The sequence below is a fragment of the Pithys albifrons genome, chromosome 2, assembly GCF_047495875.1.
Source record: "Pithys albifrons albifrons isolate INPA30051 chromosome 2, PitAlb_v1, whole genome shotgun sequence".
In the NCBI taxonomy this organism is placed as follows: domain Eukaryota; kingdom Metazoa; phylum Chordata; class Aves; order Passeriformes; family Thamnophilidae; genus Pithys; species Pithys albifrons.
Window position 1 is genome coordinate 33316098 of NC_092459.1, and position 16198 is coordinate 33332295.

The 16198-nt window shown below is 37.3% G+C and overlaps 1 protein-coding gene across 5 annotated transcripts in view; it reads left to right on the forward strand.

Annotated features, from left to right (window-relative positions):
- DOP1A (DOP1 leucine zipper like protein A) overlaps positions 1-16198 on the forward strand; it is a 66752-nt gene that overhangs the window by 16123 nt on the left and 34431 nt on the right. For 2 of the 5 annotated variants that reach the window (XM_071548674.1, XM_071548673.1), the window contains 10 exons: positions 792-981; positions 1554-1652; positions 2770-2869; positions 5323-5432; positions 7386-7494; positions 9757-9877; positions 10564-10683; positions 12267-12381; positions 12815-12844; positions 13229-13462. In XM_071548674.1, the coding sequence (XP_071404775.1) occupies positions 792-981; positions 1554-1652; positions 2770-2869; positions 5323-5432; positions 7386-7494; positions 9757-9877; positions 10564-10683; positions 12267-12381; positions 12815-12844; positions 13229-13462 (1228 nt within the window). Of the gene's footprint in view, positions 1-791; positions 982-1553; positions 1653-2769; positions 2870-5154; positions 5221-5322; positions 5433-7385; positions 7495-9756; positions 9878-10563; positions 10684-12266; positions 12382-12814; positions 12845-13228; positions 13463-16198 lie in introns of those variants that run through there. The other 3 variants (XM_071548676.1, XM_071548678.1, XM_071548677.1) reach the window with 2 other exon arrangements.

Below are 16198 nucleotides of genomic sequence, written 5' to 3' on the forward strand. Positions count from 1 at the left end.
CTTGCCAGCAAGCCCAAGCCTCAGCTGAATTTTCTTGACTGCAGTATCTGAGATGCTGAGGTAGCATCTTAACATACTAAAGGATGAAATTACATTCCAACACTTGGAGTACTTGGAATTGTACACATGCTTACATATTCTTGATATCTCCAGCTTCAGAAACAAGAATTTTCACAACTTGTATGTGAAGAGCCGTTTAACACTGTCTATTTCTGTGTAGGCAGACACAAACAGTGTAGTTGGCATCACTACAACAGGGAACAAGGGCTACCCAGCTTGCCTACTGAGGCCTGCCACAGGGTATGGAGGTGCTGCCACATGAGTGGGAAGAAATGAGGACAGGGCAAGGGATTGCTTGTGCTCAAAGAATTGTGATATTTTTATGCTTTGTTACTATCAGAAGGACTCAGTGCAAGGTATAAGATTCTTTTCTACAGTAGCTGTGTTTTCCTGCTGTCTCTCTGAAACCTCTGTCTGTGGCAACACTTGGCTTTAAGTAGCAGATGAAGGAGTTTGGCTCTTTGAACATAAGGAGTACATAAGGAATACATAAGGAGAAGCTGTGGGCAGGCAAAAGCATTTTGCAAGCCAGATTGGCCCACAGGCTTTGCTGGTTGGATCACTCTGTTCAGCTGAATTATAAGGTTTGGTGTATAACTGGGGCTCTCCTGGCCTCTCGAAAGAAAATTTTGACCTTCCTGTAACAATTACTTTTAATATTTATTAAAACTGGGGACAGGGACAAGAGCTGTGATCCATGCCCTGATTCAGCTGATTTGATTTTGCTGCAGAACAAACACGCTGTTGGAGAAAGTGGCTTCGGCTGTGGATCAGTCAGCGTTCTACAGTGCTCTCTGGGGCAGCCTCCTCACGAGCCCTGCAGTTCGCTTGCCTGGGATCACTTACGTCCTCTCCCATTTGAACAGGAAGCTGTCCATGGAGGATCAACTCTACATAATTGGCAGTGACATTGAATTAATGGTAATGTTTTAGTGGAACAATGAAGAAGTTGATGTTGCCTATTATATAATGTATTTTGGAAGGATTTAGATACTTTCTCTGTCTTTGAACTTAGCTTTTAAAGAGATAAAAATGCGTGTTTATTATAGGTCCAGTTAAACTGATGCTTTTGTGCATGATAAAAGTGTTGCTAAGCTGAATGAATGTTTCAGAACTGCTTAGGTTTTGTGTAAAACTTTCCATTTGTGACAGCTGAAAGTTCCATTCAGCTTCAGTTGAAAGTGATTAAGTTTTGATGTTGTTTTTTTAAAACACACAGTATTATTTTGTCTTTTAAATTTAAGATACTAATGGCTAATATAAAAAAGCAAAAGCAGCTTAATGTTTTTATAGTTATGGGAATCTATTGATTCTTTTTTGTCAGTGGTGAAACCTTTTATCTTCTTATTTTATCTTGTTTCATTATGTAAAATTTAAAAATAACTTCATTTTATACATATCACTATAAATAACTTCTTATTTTTGAATGCTCTCTTATATCTACCTTCTTAAAATAATAAATAACTATTTTGGGGTGTCTGCCATTACTTCAGGTAGAAGCAGTAAGCACATCAGTGCAAGATACCAGTGTTTTAGTACAGAGGAGCACGTTGGACCTTATCCTTTTTTGTTTTCCTTTCCACATGAGCCAGGTAGGTTATTAACGTGAGAGATGAATTGACAAACTCCTAATGTACTCCACTTCTTAAGTCAGTAGCAGTATTTTATTGGGTTTTGTTAATGATTTTCTCCAAACTTGAACAAGATTCATATGTAAGAGTTTCTCTCATAGGTTTAGTTATTCTCATGTCATAATCTCTGCTTTTCTTCTTTTTAACTTAATGTGTTAACTTTGAAGTTAAATTTTTATTGAGTGTACATGTGCAGAACGTATCATGTTTAGTCTATGCTTTTAATTTGCTTCAGTTTGATGAGAAAGCAAATTTATCTGCTCATTTGGAAGTCTTCAGTTCTCAATGTTCAAAGTCAGCAAAAGTGAATCGTCTCAGCATAACTGATTCAGAACACTAGAGAACTGAAAATGATTATTGGTTTTGGGTGAGTAGTTAGCCCTAGCAGTTGTGGGAGATAGACCTTACAACTTCTAGGTTGTGGGGAGCTTTTGCTGCATTTATTGTTAGTCACTTCCTATTTTTAAATAATTCATGATTTATTTTACTCCTGGAGGAAAACTTACACAAAATTAATTCTCACGTTGTTAGAAATTTGGGAAAACCTGCACTTTTATGTAAAAAGAACTGTGTTCTTGCTGGTGGAAGTGCTTTATTCACATTCAGCAATGACTAGAGATATATTTGGAGTGTTTCTGTTTAGTTACTAGAATGATGAAATTATCAATACATTTTTTAATATTAACACTTAAGCATTTAAAGCCGTAAGAAGCTGAAAGGTATTTGAAGTTCTTCAGTGGTTTGTTGGTTGGGTTATTTTTTTGCACTGGATATTAGTTGAATTTGCTTCCAAGGCTTTTGCCTCCTAAGTAAAATGAAATATCTTGTAACAAAAATGAGCTGTTAATAGAGTCAATTGTTTTTGCTGTGCATAAAGGGTGTATGTTATTACAAAGTATTTATTCCAAATAATAGTCATATTTTAGTTTCCTAGGAGAGAGATTACGTTTTCTTGTACTATTCTGAATTCAGAAATGTCAAAACATGAAGTTAACTGCTTTGATGAAGATCAAGCTCATAGGGTAGAGAAAGTATTCCTTTTTGTAGTTAAATTTAATCATTTTTCTGACTTCTTCAGGCAACACGTCCAGACATGATTAGAATTTTGTCAGCAGCCCTTCATGTGGTTCTGCGCAGGGATATGTCCCTCAACCGAAGGCTTTATGCGTGGCTTCTGGGTAGGTTTGCATTTCATGTCACTGTTTAGTAAAAGTGAAGGAAGAATTTTATGTTCCTTAGCAGTATTTGTGATATTGTGGAAGAAGATTCTTGGAAAAATGAATTACTTAAATTGCTTCATACAAAAGAAAGGCACTGTCTCTCTCCATGAGTATAGAAGATGAAGAATGTCATGCTGGAGTTCTTTCCTGTTATATAAATTATTGGTACATTTTCCTTAGAGCAGCGGTTATGGGCCGCATTCAGGGTGGAGCCTTGTGGACCCCATGGAAATAGACACTGAAAGGCAACTTCTGTACCTCTAAAAACATAAAGTGGAAAAAACAGAGGAATACACATTAGAGTGTGGCCATGGCAGTTGGAACACAACAGTATATATGAAAAAAAAAAATGTTGAAAACCATCGATATTACGGCTTGAGTGTGCAAACTTTAAAGTTCATTTGATCTTTGCATGACTGAATTAACAGATCACCAATCACTTTTCAAAACATCTCTGGAGTGAAAATCGAGCATGGTATACACTTTTACTTCTACCCAATGGCATAATATCAATACAATACATTTTTATATAAAACCAACATGTAATCAGAAGAGGGTAGCAGAGAATAATATCTATTAGAAGGTTCAACTATTTAGGAAATATTTAGAAGACTAGAAATTTTAGAATTTTAGAAAACAATTAACTCTTATTGAGCCCTGTTATTTTAAGGAAGTAAAGCCTGTGGTCACATGAATCTGGCCAGTTACTCTTTAAACCCACTCTGAGAGAAGTCAAAATCATGGTAGTTCCCAAGTGTACTGCCAGAACTGGAGAGACATAAAGTGGTTGCTCTACTTGAGGCGAAGATTGTTTTGCAATCTGCTGTTACCTTTTTTTGTTTGACTTCCCAGCTCACCAGGAAGCACATACGTGCTTCTCGGGCTACCCAAAACCCTTCCCAGCAGCTCTTGCATCTTTCCCAGCTGATAGTTATGACCTCAGAGGCAGGTAATGGGTGGGTGACTGGAAAGAGAGGATGTGAGTAGTAAAGGGTCCTGAGAGAGAACTGAAATTATGAAGGGAGGGATGAAGTCAGCAATAGTGGTTTTCATTAGTGGGTTGGTTTTGTTGCTGTAGAAGTTACAGGGATTTAGAACATAAATATGAGAAAATTCTGGCTTATTTAGTTAATAACTTCTCAAGACACTGAATTGTAAATTCCTCATATTTTAAAGAAAGACAATGAAATTCAATGTCATGCTCCATACCTGCATTTTCCAATTTAGGGGAAAAAATTCTAGATTAAACACTGTGCTAATGATTCATTTAAATTTGATGGAGTAGATACGTTTTTCCTATCACTGAAAAAGACATTTTATGTGCTTAAAATATCCTGCTACTTATTTAGTTGTGAAACCTTCTTTTACAGCTATTTCATGAACATAGTCTCCACTAAAAGATAATACACCTTTAGAAAATAGTTTTACAGTGACTGTTCCTGGTCCTGTGTTGTGAACAACTGCTGCCTCTATTTGCTATCTGTTTGGATAAACTTTCTGGCCATACAGGTTTTTTGGCTTGTTTTTCATTTGGTGTTGTGCTGCTTTTCTATTATGATATTCTACTCCTAATATAAAACACTGGGGGAGAGGAGTCGATTATGTTGGAAGACTTTCTAAAGTCTGATGTTCTGTATGACATTATTTAATTCTGGTATTAGCTATTCCTTCTTAGTGTTTTATGACTGAGAGTGACCTATTACATTCTCTACGAATAAAAATCACATCTCTTTAAATGAGGTTATCTTAACTGTGGTTGTTTTAACTTTCTGCTAAAGGGCATGATCTTATTAAGCTTTCCTCGTGTTTTTGTCACTTCAGGACAAAATTGGAGAACATTTCTATGGAACAGGGTGAAATCCTGATACTTTTGTTTTTATTCCTTAAGCCTGTTTTTTCTATGGGAAAAGATGCAAACTAACAGTACAAAGGTCCATCTCTTTTATGTAATTTTGGATATCAATATTGTTTTTTTATAATGTGCCTGATATTCTCTCCAAGTGCCTTAGTCGTGGCACTATGTTTTGGTGATCATCTCTTTATATTTAAAACACTAAATTTTGTGTTCTCATCAACATTGAAATATTTTTGTGCAACAGGGTTTTTTTTAACATACTCTAGGATTGTTGTTTGTGCAGTGTTTGTGAACATTTTTCCATAGTACAGAAGTAATTTGGGTAATAATGTTGTATAAAAGTAAGGTTTTTAATTTGTGTGCAAACTGCTTGCATGGAAATATCACTTAGTTTCCTGTATTAAACTCTATAAAATCATCTTTCTCTTGCCAACATGACTTGGACTTCATCTTGGTAAGTTATCAGTGCCAGTGTGTTGATCTCTAGTTTAAAGAAATTGGCAATATAGTCTATTGTGACAAATACTTATTTGCTTTGTCTTTTGTTTGCTTGAAGGTTTTGATAACAATGGTGCCCTTGTAGGACCCAGAAGTACAAGGCACAGCAATCCTGAGGAGCATGCCACTTACTATTTCAACACCTTCTCTAAGGAGATGTTAGTCCAGGTAGCCATACAATGCTTTATTGTGGCATATATCTTTATAAATAGATCCTGATCAAAGTTGCTGTCTCTTTATATTTTGACTTGCCATTGCAATGTGACCGTGTAATCCATCTTTTTGTGGTATTGTGTCCTGCTCTTCTAACACCTTCCCAGTGGAAAAATGAAGACATGGAATAATGTGTTTCTTTAGAATAACAGTGTGAACAGGACAAATATTAGATTTCTCTCTCTCCTTTTCCACAATGAATGAAGCCATAGATGAAAGAAATTTGATTATGAGCCCAGCACACTGGAGCCTGTTCTGTCATGAAATGGAGTTGGAGAAATCTCTTCTACTTCTGTAGATATGGAAACTCCTCTGTGTCTTGGGAATCAGAAAAAGATTATCAGATGGTGCTCATAAAAAGCTAAATAAGAAGGGTCTTTTTCCCCTCCAGGCAAAGGGAATGTCTTTTCTGCCTTTTTGGCAGTCAGGAATTGTTGAGAAAGTGGCAATTAAACAGTTTTACCCTTAAGGCCTTGATAAAGCTGAGATAACTGGCCCTAAGAACTGTGCTTCTTTTCTCACAGTAATTAAAGTATAGAGTTGTCTTTCAAGATGCTGTTGAGTCTGATCTTGAAATTAGGAAGATATTTTGTCATTAAAGCAAATTGATAAAGTCAGGAGTGTTCCGATAGTCAGAATTGCAGTGCTTTGTGTGGGAATGAGGGTGGGGATTCTGATAGTAGAAGCTGACACATGAATATTTTGCTGATCCCAGCCACAGTTGATATCCAGTACAGAGGCAGCACTTACAGTTTTATCTGACAGTAGTGATGTGTGCTCTTTTACTGATGAGGAAAAGACCTCAGAAAATCCAGAGTTCCAGTTCAGGAAGGACCTCACTGGCACTCTGTCACCCTTCTGCCTCCCATGGCAGATGATTCGGAAATTATCCAAGGAGAGGCCTGAATGAACTAAAGTTTTGCCTGTACCTTCTATAAAAAAATGTGGTGGGATTCTAGCAACATTTAGACATTTGTTTATAGGTTATAGTCTTTTTAAATCTCTCCATCTTTCTGGCTTAATCAATGTCATTAAAGCTTTTCTTTCTGAAAAGACTATGGACATTGGAATCTGTGGCTTGCTATACATAATACAAATTGCATATGCCTTCTAAAACCATTTGCTGCTTTTTGAAAAACTTCAAAAGCATTGCACCTTTCTGCCTTCTTTCCTAGCAGTCTCCTCATGTTTTGCTTTGTCCAGTCCACCCCCATCTTATTCACTGATACAGTATAATTCTGACCTTGTAAAGGCTTATTCAAGTACAAAAGATTTTTCCTTCTGGATACTGGCTGATAGTACTTGGTTTATAGCAGATAGCAGGGTCACACCAGTCTTCATGCCACTGTTCTTTCTCATCTCTTTCTTTTCTCTGCTTTGTTCTCCTTTTATCAGAAGTAAAAGAACCCAACTAGTTTTAGCTCAGACAGCAAAGCCAGCCTCAAAGAGAAAAATAAGCAAAATCTGTTGCCATTTCATTGGGCTTTTTTTAATTCTGTGTCCTGTCCCCCAGTCTGCTTTGGTATAGAAACTAAATTTTCCCATTTGTTTTGAAGTTGTCATTGCTATTCAGTCAAGAAAGTTTTCTGTTACATAGGTGAGTGTATTCTAGAAGGGCAGATTATTTATTAAGCCCATAATATCTATGCCTTACCTTCTCAAATAATTTCTTCATTACCTCTCCTGTCTTCTCTCTTACTCTTATGAAATATCGAGTTGGTATCTGTTTATAAGATTTTATTTTGATTTTAAATATATATGAGTTATCAGCTTTTGGTCCACAGAAATATTCTCATTGACAAAGTGGAGAGAAAACTTCAGTGTGGAGAGAGTGAGCTGCAGTGAGGTAAAATAGGAGGAACTTTTATTCCCTTTTTTTTTTTTTTGATATGATTTTTTTCTTTGCAGGCAATGGTTGGAATATTGCAAGTTAATGGGCAGGGAGAAGAAAGCACGTTAATGCAAGACTTAAAGCCTTTTCGAATTCTTATTAGTTTGCTGGATAAGCCTGAACTAGGTAATCTTTAATTTGTTTTATGTGGTTTTACTGTGAGAATATCTCTTTCTTGTTGATCAGATTGAAAAAGCTGTATACTTAATGCTGGCTGGTTAGGATTTTGTAAGTCTTCTAGGCTGTATGTGTATTTTATGTTTAATTTAATGTATTCATTAATTTTTGCCTTTTACCAAATGCCATTTCTTCTACCTTCTACGTAGGAAACAGTAAGTTAAAGTCATAGAGGGAACTGACTGCATGTTGGAAAAAATGTAGATTGGATCTTTTCCCTTTCATCAAACTGACTTTCACTATTTTAAAATCTCAGCTGTTGCTTTTGGGGGTAATCTGTTCTTTCTTCTTATACACAGAGGTGGTAGGTATTATTAAAGCAAACAATTTTTTTTTCTGAAGAATTTATTCAGAGGAAGCAAGTATTTTTTTGGCTGTATAGGTAGTTTTTTTGCATTTCTTTGGGGTGTTCCTTTTTAATTTTCCTCTCTCCTGTCTAAAGGGTTTAAATACTCTCTTTAGCAAATGAGTGCAGAGGACTGTGGGGCAAAAGTATTTACAACACTTAAATGTTGAATATCTTGTCTTTTTATTTGGAATATAGTTTTGGGGGTGACTGAAAAAAAATCTAAATTATTTTTGAAACGTGTCCTAAGATTTGGGAGTGGGATAATAAAAGCACAAAATTACAATTAGAGACTACAGCTTGAAAGGAATTGGTAAAGACAGGCTGCAAAGAACAAAATATCTGTCAAAAATTTGCCATCTTCCTTGTAATTTGTGATTTCTGGAGATCAGAAATTAAGAATTCATGAAGTAGCAGAGCTGTGAGGATTCTTGCAGCAAACTGAGATGGAAGAAGCTCATAGGATTGTCACTTAACTCAGTGAGTGCACTGTTACCAAAGGCAGCTCAGCGAGGCTGGGAAAAATCATGGAAAAGCAAAGGATGTTTCAAGCAGGATTATTTTGTGAACTCCTTTCAAAATAAGTTGGAGGTTTTTTTCTTTAGACTTGAGATTTAGCTCAGATCTGAAGGAGAAGTTATTTCATAGAATCATAGAATGGTTTGACTTGAAAGGGCCCTTAACGATCATCTGGTTCCAATGCCCTGACATAGGCAGAGACATGTTCCACGAGACCAGATTGCTCAAAGCCCCATCCAACCTGGCCTTGAATAATTCCAAGGACAGGCCCTTCACAACTTCTGTGGGCAGCCTTTTTAGCCTCTGGGTAAAGAATTTCCTCCTAACACCTGATCTAAATATCTCCTCTTTTAATTTAAATGTGTTCCCCCTTGTCCTATCATAATTTGCCTGTATAAAAATTCTCTCTCCCTCTCTTTTTTGTAAGTCTCCTTAAAGTACTGAAAGGCCATAGTGAGGTTTTCCTGGAGCCTTCTCTTCTCCAGATTGAACTACCCCAACTATCTCAGCCTGCCTGCATAGGAGATGTGCTCCATCCCACTGATGATTGTGGCTTTTCTCTGGACTTGCTCCAGCAGGTCCATGTCCTTCTTTATGGTGGGAGTCCTAGAGCTGTATGTAGTGCTCCAGGTGGGGACTCTGAAGGGCAGAGTAAAAGGAGAGAATCACCTCCCTCAGCCTGCTGGCCATTCTTCTTTTGGTGCAGCCCAGGATGTAGTTGGCTTTCTGGGCTACAGGTGCACACTTTCAAAAATACTTCCAAAAAGTACTCTGCAGACTGTGTCTGGAAATTAAAAAAAAGTGCTACAAAGTAAAGGGAAGGAAGATGCTCAAAATATTTTTTCTTGTATTTGTATTTAAATATTTGAGCATATTGTCCAAAAGATAACAGCATGAGCTGGCTTATGGGTGAGTATTTGAAACTGTTTAATTGAAAACTACCTTTGATCAGTAATCCATATGGTTACATTTATATGTTGCTGAGCTGATAATCCCTCCAAGAGGATGTGTTGGCTTCAACATGGGCTATGCTGCTCTGACTGAATAGCTTTTGAACTAGGTGTATTTGTATCCAGCTCTCATTGTATGCACATTGTATGGCAAGAGAACCCTGCTTATGCTTTGTATACCTCCCAGGCATTACAATGGTTGGAGTATTTCTGGAATGGAAAACAAAAAAACAAGCCTTCTGACACTGAGGTAGTTAATGAGATTGGACCAGAAGGAATGTTATGGTTTCAGTGACCAAAGCTAGCTAATGATTTGGATAGATTTGGGTAGCTTTCAGCTGTGGACCATTGGCTCTGCTATAGTGCAAGAATGTGACTGCTGGTATTTCTCCACAGGCCCTGTCATCCTGGAGGATGTGCTGATTGAAGTGTTCCGAACGTTATACACACAGTGCAAAGCAGAACTGGAGCTTCAGACAGAACCGTCTTTCAACAAAGATCACACACAGTTAAGCAGGTGAATAATGAGTAGAATAATTTGTATTAAATAATACATCTTTTTGTTGCTGAAATCATGACTGTGAAGGCTGTGGGACCATAACCCATTTTCTTCCTGATACAGAATCTGTTGACATTAATTGCAACTTCTGTGTTCAGTGCAAAGATGTGCAGGGCTATGACTTTTTTTTAAATATTTAGCATATATTTATTTCTTTTTCCAATAATGTTTTTTTGATTAGTTGTAGTATTCTTTACATCTGTGTTTTTCATTAAAAAAAAACCTCACAGACCGATGAACTCTCTTGTAGAGTAAAAGTGAAGAGTGCTACAGGGCAGCCAGAGTGGGATATAAAGTGTTTCTAGATTTGAGTTGAATATCTCAAAGGGTGGAGAGAAGATGGAAGTTCAAAGCTGGGTGGGAGAAACGACTGTAGGACCAATAATGGGAAAACAGATCTATTAAAAATGTAGTTAGAAGACAAATACTAGAGAAAGGGTAGAGAGGAAACCTAGCAACTGTGAAAAGACAATGATATGAGCAGCCTGCCAATATACTGAGCCCTAGAGCAACAACCATGGTAGGGATGAGGCATGATAATTTATCAGTGTTAACTGGCAGTGGGTAAACTCAGAATGATGCATAATGACATAACTTGGAAATGAAGTGTGAAAACATAAAATGATCTTTTTATTTTCTTTCAGCAAACTGAGAGAAAACAAGAAAACAGCAGAATTGATTAAAACTGCCAATCTTCTTTTCAATTCCTTTGAGCCTTATTATATGTGGGATTACATTGCTCGTTGGTTTGAAGAATGTTGTAGGTAGGTGATAATATTTAATCCCTGGACATGTAAAGTTGAAGTCAACTGTTCTTAACCTTTTTTTTCATAGAAGTTAGTCTTGTGAGATCATTTAGACTGTAAGTCTTTTTTCACTCCTTTAGTCTTTTTTAACATCCTTTTAACTTTGTTTTTTCACTAGTTTCCAAAGTGTGGTTGGGGATTTCAGCAATGTGAGTTCTCACAACCTCAGTGCCTGGGTAAAATTAAGAGATAGAATTAGCCCCTCTGCTGAAGGGAGCCTTCCAGAGTGATCTCAAAGCTAGTTTGTTTTGTTCTGTCTGTCCAGGATGGGATTACTCCTTGGGTATCTAGCAAAACATAGTAAATAAAGGAGAACTGAAAATATTAGTGGGATGGTGGAGGAGGGGGGGGGGAATGAAGGAACCACAGGAGTGCAGGGGTTCTTGCTATGGCAAGGGGTAGATGATGTAGGGATTTCAAATGGAATGTGTAGAAAACTTTTTTTCATTGTTTATAATATATTAAGATATTTTGACACGAATTTGTCTATGAGCCAACAGTGTGCAGTCCTAAGTAAAGAAAACAGTGTCTTGGGCTATATTATGAGGAGCCTGGGCAGCAGGTGAAAGGAAGTTATTTTTCCTTTCACTTAGTGTTTCTAAGGTCACATGTGGGATATTGTGTCCAGCTTTGGGCACTCTACCTGAGGAGAAGTGTTGAGAAACTGAAGACTCGAGTAGAGAACTACTAAGATGGTTGTAGGACACTGCATGGAAGGTTGAGGTGGGTGAATTTGGTTTAACCTGGCAAAGAGGGAAATGGAATGGCAACCTAGGAGTTCATGAAGGGCATTTCCAAATTGATATAGCCATAACTTTGGTAAAAGCTGATGGAAAACAAGGGCCAGGAACAGGTGTTGGCTCAAGGGTTCAGGTTGGACAATCGGAACTGCTTTGCTAAGGAGATAGTGCAGCAGTAGAAGAGGTGGAACAGTGGAAGCCAGGAAGGCTGTGGAGCTTCCCTGTGAGGTTTGTAGAACTCTGCTAGACAAAACTGGATAAATTTATCTTACCAACTTGAGCAGTCCTGCTCGGTGTGAGATGCTGAACTAGATGAAATTACTTCCAGCATGTCTGTGACTTGATTTTTGTGTGTTGGACTGAATTGCTGAAGTACCCAAAGTCATCTACAGCCAGCTAAGAACAGCAGATGAGTATTCCTCTGCATATAAATAGTGTTACCGTAAACATGGATACCAGATTCCCTTATTAATAAATAAGTGAAATCCGGAGAATGGTTTTTTTTGTTTTTTCCCTACCTGAGCTACTGTGTTCTGTAAATTATTGTCTTCCATGCTCAGTCTTCTGTAGCCTGAATTTCCTTATTTTACAAATGAAGGCTATTTTACTCTGAAAGCCTGGTTTCTGCTTTTCCTGAAAGAATGCCACAGGGCAAAACAAGCTACTTAACAGTAAAATGAGAGATTGCTTATGGGTTTATAGGGATTGTCCCCAATGTATACAGCTTTCATTAACTTACAGAAATGTGGTCAATGTAAGGGGAAGGGAAAAATATTGTGAAAGCCTGTTTGAATTTTTCAGGAGGACATTACATGCCAGACTTCAAACTGGGCCTGGAGGTGATAGTGAGCAATCTGAGTTACCTCTGACAAATTTCTGCTTGTTAGTGGATTTTTTGTTGGATATTGTTTCTTTGGTAAGAATTGCTTTATTTATGTCTAATATTTGGATTCTGTATATTTGTAGTCTACAGAAATACTGTATGTACTTTATTACTTGTTTTTTTCTGAAAATATATGGCCATAAATTGGTGGACACCATTGAAAGAAGTTTTTGTTTCATTGTATGATTCTTGATAGACTGGTTGGACATAACTGAAGTGGGTTTTAAGATGCTTATGCCTGAAAGTTTTAGTCTGTCCTCATTTTTTTTCTTCTGTATTCATTACAAGTAGACTCTTTTGTAGTTTGATATGATAGTTTAAATGTGCAGCTTTCTTTTAAGGGTCTTTTAACTGTCATGATAAGATGTATCTTCTTTTTCTGTTATCATTGCTTAATGTGGCAAACACTGTTGGAACTTTTTTCTATAGCTGTCTTTCCTCATTTCTTTGCTTTCTCATTTTAAAGCCTACTAGAAGTATGAGAGTTCTGTGTCAGGTATGGCAATCAGCCTGTTTTCCCTTAAATTCTTATAATAACTTGTTTATCTTTAAGTCTTAAACTTTTATTTTAAGGTAATAGTAATAATAGTAGCATTCTTTAGCTTTATTGTTATGTTTTGTAATGTATTTGTTGTGTAATGAACAATATGCAATAGTTTGAAAAAGAGCTAAATATATTAATATTTGTTTGTTACCCAACTTTGAAGTCAATTTCCTTAATATTTTTAATAAAGCATGCATTTCTTATTCTTGAATATTAAGATATTATTTTTCCTTTTTCAGTGTTCTATGTGATTAGAGCACAGTTAAGCAAATGATAGGTGTTTCAGGGTGGAATTTGGTGTTACAACAATGAGTTTTTTTCCTATTACTTTGTTAGGAGACTTACATTGAAATACAGACAGAACACTTGCCTCAGCTGTTGCTCAGGATGATTTCTGCTTTGACGAGCCATCTTAACACTTTGCACTTGTCTGAGCTTTCTGATTCTCTGAGACTCTGCTCCAAGATCCTCAGTAAAGTTCAGCCTCCATTGCTGTCTGCTGGTACAGATGGTATCCTGCAGCTGCCTAGTGGGCACAGCAGCTCCATCAAGGAATGGGAAAATAAAAAGGTAACCAATTAAGTTTTGCAGCATTTGGGAAAAACACTTGTGTGGAAAGGAAAAGTGGGCTTTCTAAGTCTGTACTGGACCACCTATAGTTTTTTGATTAGATTTTAGTTTAATATACAACAATACATGAGAAACTTGGGTCATCAAAAGAGATTATAATTGTGGTACAATATCTTGATTCTTAAGGAATTTTATCCGGATTTACTATTATACATGTATAAATCACTTCAGAATCAGGGCCTAAGAGTGAACTAATCAACTAAAGTTTCTAATGCACTTCAAGTATGATCGAGTAAAACACCTGGACTCAAAACAATTCATCGTTTTGGTTACATGTCAGGCATAGTTAAATTCTCCTCTCACCCAATTTATGTACATTGGATTAATAGCCATCGCTTATTTTACTGCCACTGTTAGGCTCTTAGAACCATTTAATCAAGAAATAAAGGAAGCAAACCAGCCAGCAACTCTCTCTTTTAACATTGTTTAGTTTGGTCTACACGACTATGGTTTTGTGAGGTATGTTAAAGTGACATGCCCTAAAATCCTTGTTTTCCAGCTGAAGAAAGTAGGGAAACATCATAGAATAAATGAGGTTGGAAGTGACAGTTGCAGAGCATGGCTCAAAGCAGGGCTGATTTCAAAGTGAGATGTTACTTTAAAGCTATGTCATGTCACTCAGGATCATATCCATCTTGGTTTTGAGTATCTCCAAGGATGAAGGTACCACGACTTCTCTGTACAACTTGTTTGTTTGCACTGTGTTATTTAATCAAAATTTCCATTGTTGCAGCTCGTGTTGGTTGCCTCTTGCTCTTTCACTGTGGATTTCTGAGTATACCTCCATCTTTTCAACTGCCTAATGAGTACTCACAGGCATTAATAAAGACACCTTCACCCCCTCCACTTTAAGTATTCTTTTAAACTGAATAGACCCAACTCTCTGAGCTTTCCTTCTATGTCAGGAGCTCCTGTGGTGGCCTTTCACTGGACTGAGCACATCAGTGTTTGTTTTGTACTACTGAGTGCAAACTTGGACACAGTATTCTCGTTGTGGTCTTAAACTTGCTGAGCTGAGGGGACTGATTGCTTCCCTTGACGTGCTGACTGTGCCTTTGCTAGTGTGGTCCTTTATGTGGCTGGCCTTCTTCACTGAAAAAGGGTCTACTGCTGGCTCATCTTCACCTTGTCCATTAGGACTCCATCATCCTTTGTTGAGGATCTTATCCTGATTCTTTCTAGCTAGTTGATACCTGCCTGGTTTTGTTCTTTTGGGTTTTTGAGGGGGGGTTTTTTTGATTGTTTGGTTTGTTGTTTTTTTTTTTTAATAGGCCCTGTTTTAATTGAATGATGTTGCTCTTTGAACCTTCAACAGCCTTTTACTTTCAGTTACAACTGGCTTGTATGTGTCCATGGTTTCTGTTAAGAGATGTATGTATGGCCAAACTTCATGAACACAGATTTGGGCAGGGCTCTCCCCACGTGCCCTTCCAGCCTGCACAGTGGATTTTTTAGGTGAGGCACAGCGTGCACAGAACTGGCCCCACCGTTTAAGTCCTGAGGTCCATCTGCCACGGACGAGTGAGCTTGGACAGTGACAGGGAAGTCCTCGGGACTGTCACAGCACCCGGTACTAACCGGGGCTGACCCTGCTGAGCATCCGAGATGTGACGGAATCGAATGGCAGGGAGGCATTGAACTGCCAGGGGATGGTCCCACTGAGACTCCAACTCAGGTCCTTGGGATTCAGAGCTCAGAGTGCTCTCCGTTACACCACGGGACTGCCCCTGTTAAGAGATAGAGTGAAATAAATTGCCATGTTTCTAATGGCTTTTACATTGTACTTTATAAAACAGGATCACCATTTATATCTTTCCAAGCTTTTTAGTGTATGGCTTTCAGTTTTCTGTGATGCTATCTCAAACAAATTTTCATTTTTACTCCACCTCTAGTAAAACAAGACATAATTCACCATATATAACAATGTCACTGTTTTTATTTATTAATGGAAAAAGGTATTCATATTTTTACATTATGCTCAAATTCTGTATTTAGAATGTCTAGTGATTCAGATGTCAGACAGCAAAACAACTCCTGTGCCTGTAAGATCTCAGGCAACCTCTGCCATCTCCCCTAAGGTAGCAGGGTCAGAAGTATGAGAGCACCTGCATTTGCTCCCACCAATTCATGCGTTTTTGTTTCAGTTGTTTCCCTCCCATGCATTCTCACCAGGAAACAAAGACTGTGCTACCAATTACCAAAAAGGCTACAGACAGTTAGAGCAGTCCAGAAAGCCACTGTGGGTTCTTTTTTTCTTTCTAGATGCAAATGATTAGTATTTTTTAAATGAAAAGCTTATATCTTCTTTCATAATTACAGTTCTGTATTTGAACAAAATCCCCAACTTCCAAATCTGTGGATTGATATACAAAAAGAAAGGTACTGGTTAGGTAAAGTTGTAACATGTATATACCTATAAATTAAGATTCCATACACAATTAATGGACTATTTCTTAAATCAAAGATTATTTTACTGATGAATTGAGCTAGCTTTATAAGTATATATGTGAAAGTAGAGAAAATTGTTTTTTAGGTTATGGAAGATTTTATTCTTCATTTACAACTCCACGGTTCACTTTTTTAAGGTGTTTTGGCAACTTATGTTAAATGATGCTGATTGTGCCTTCCAAATGAGACAAAACTTTGATAGTTGTGGTTCTTCTATGATTAATGTAT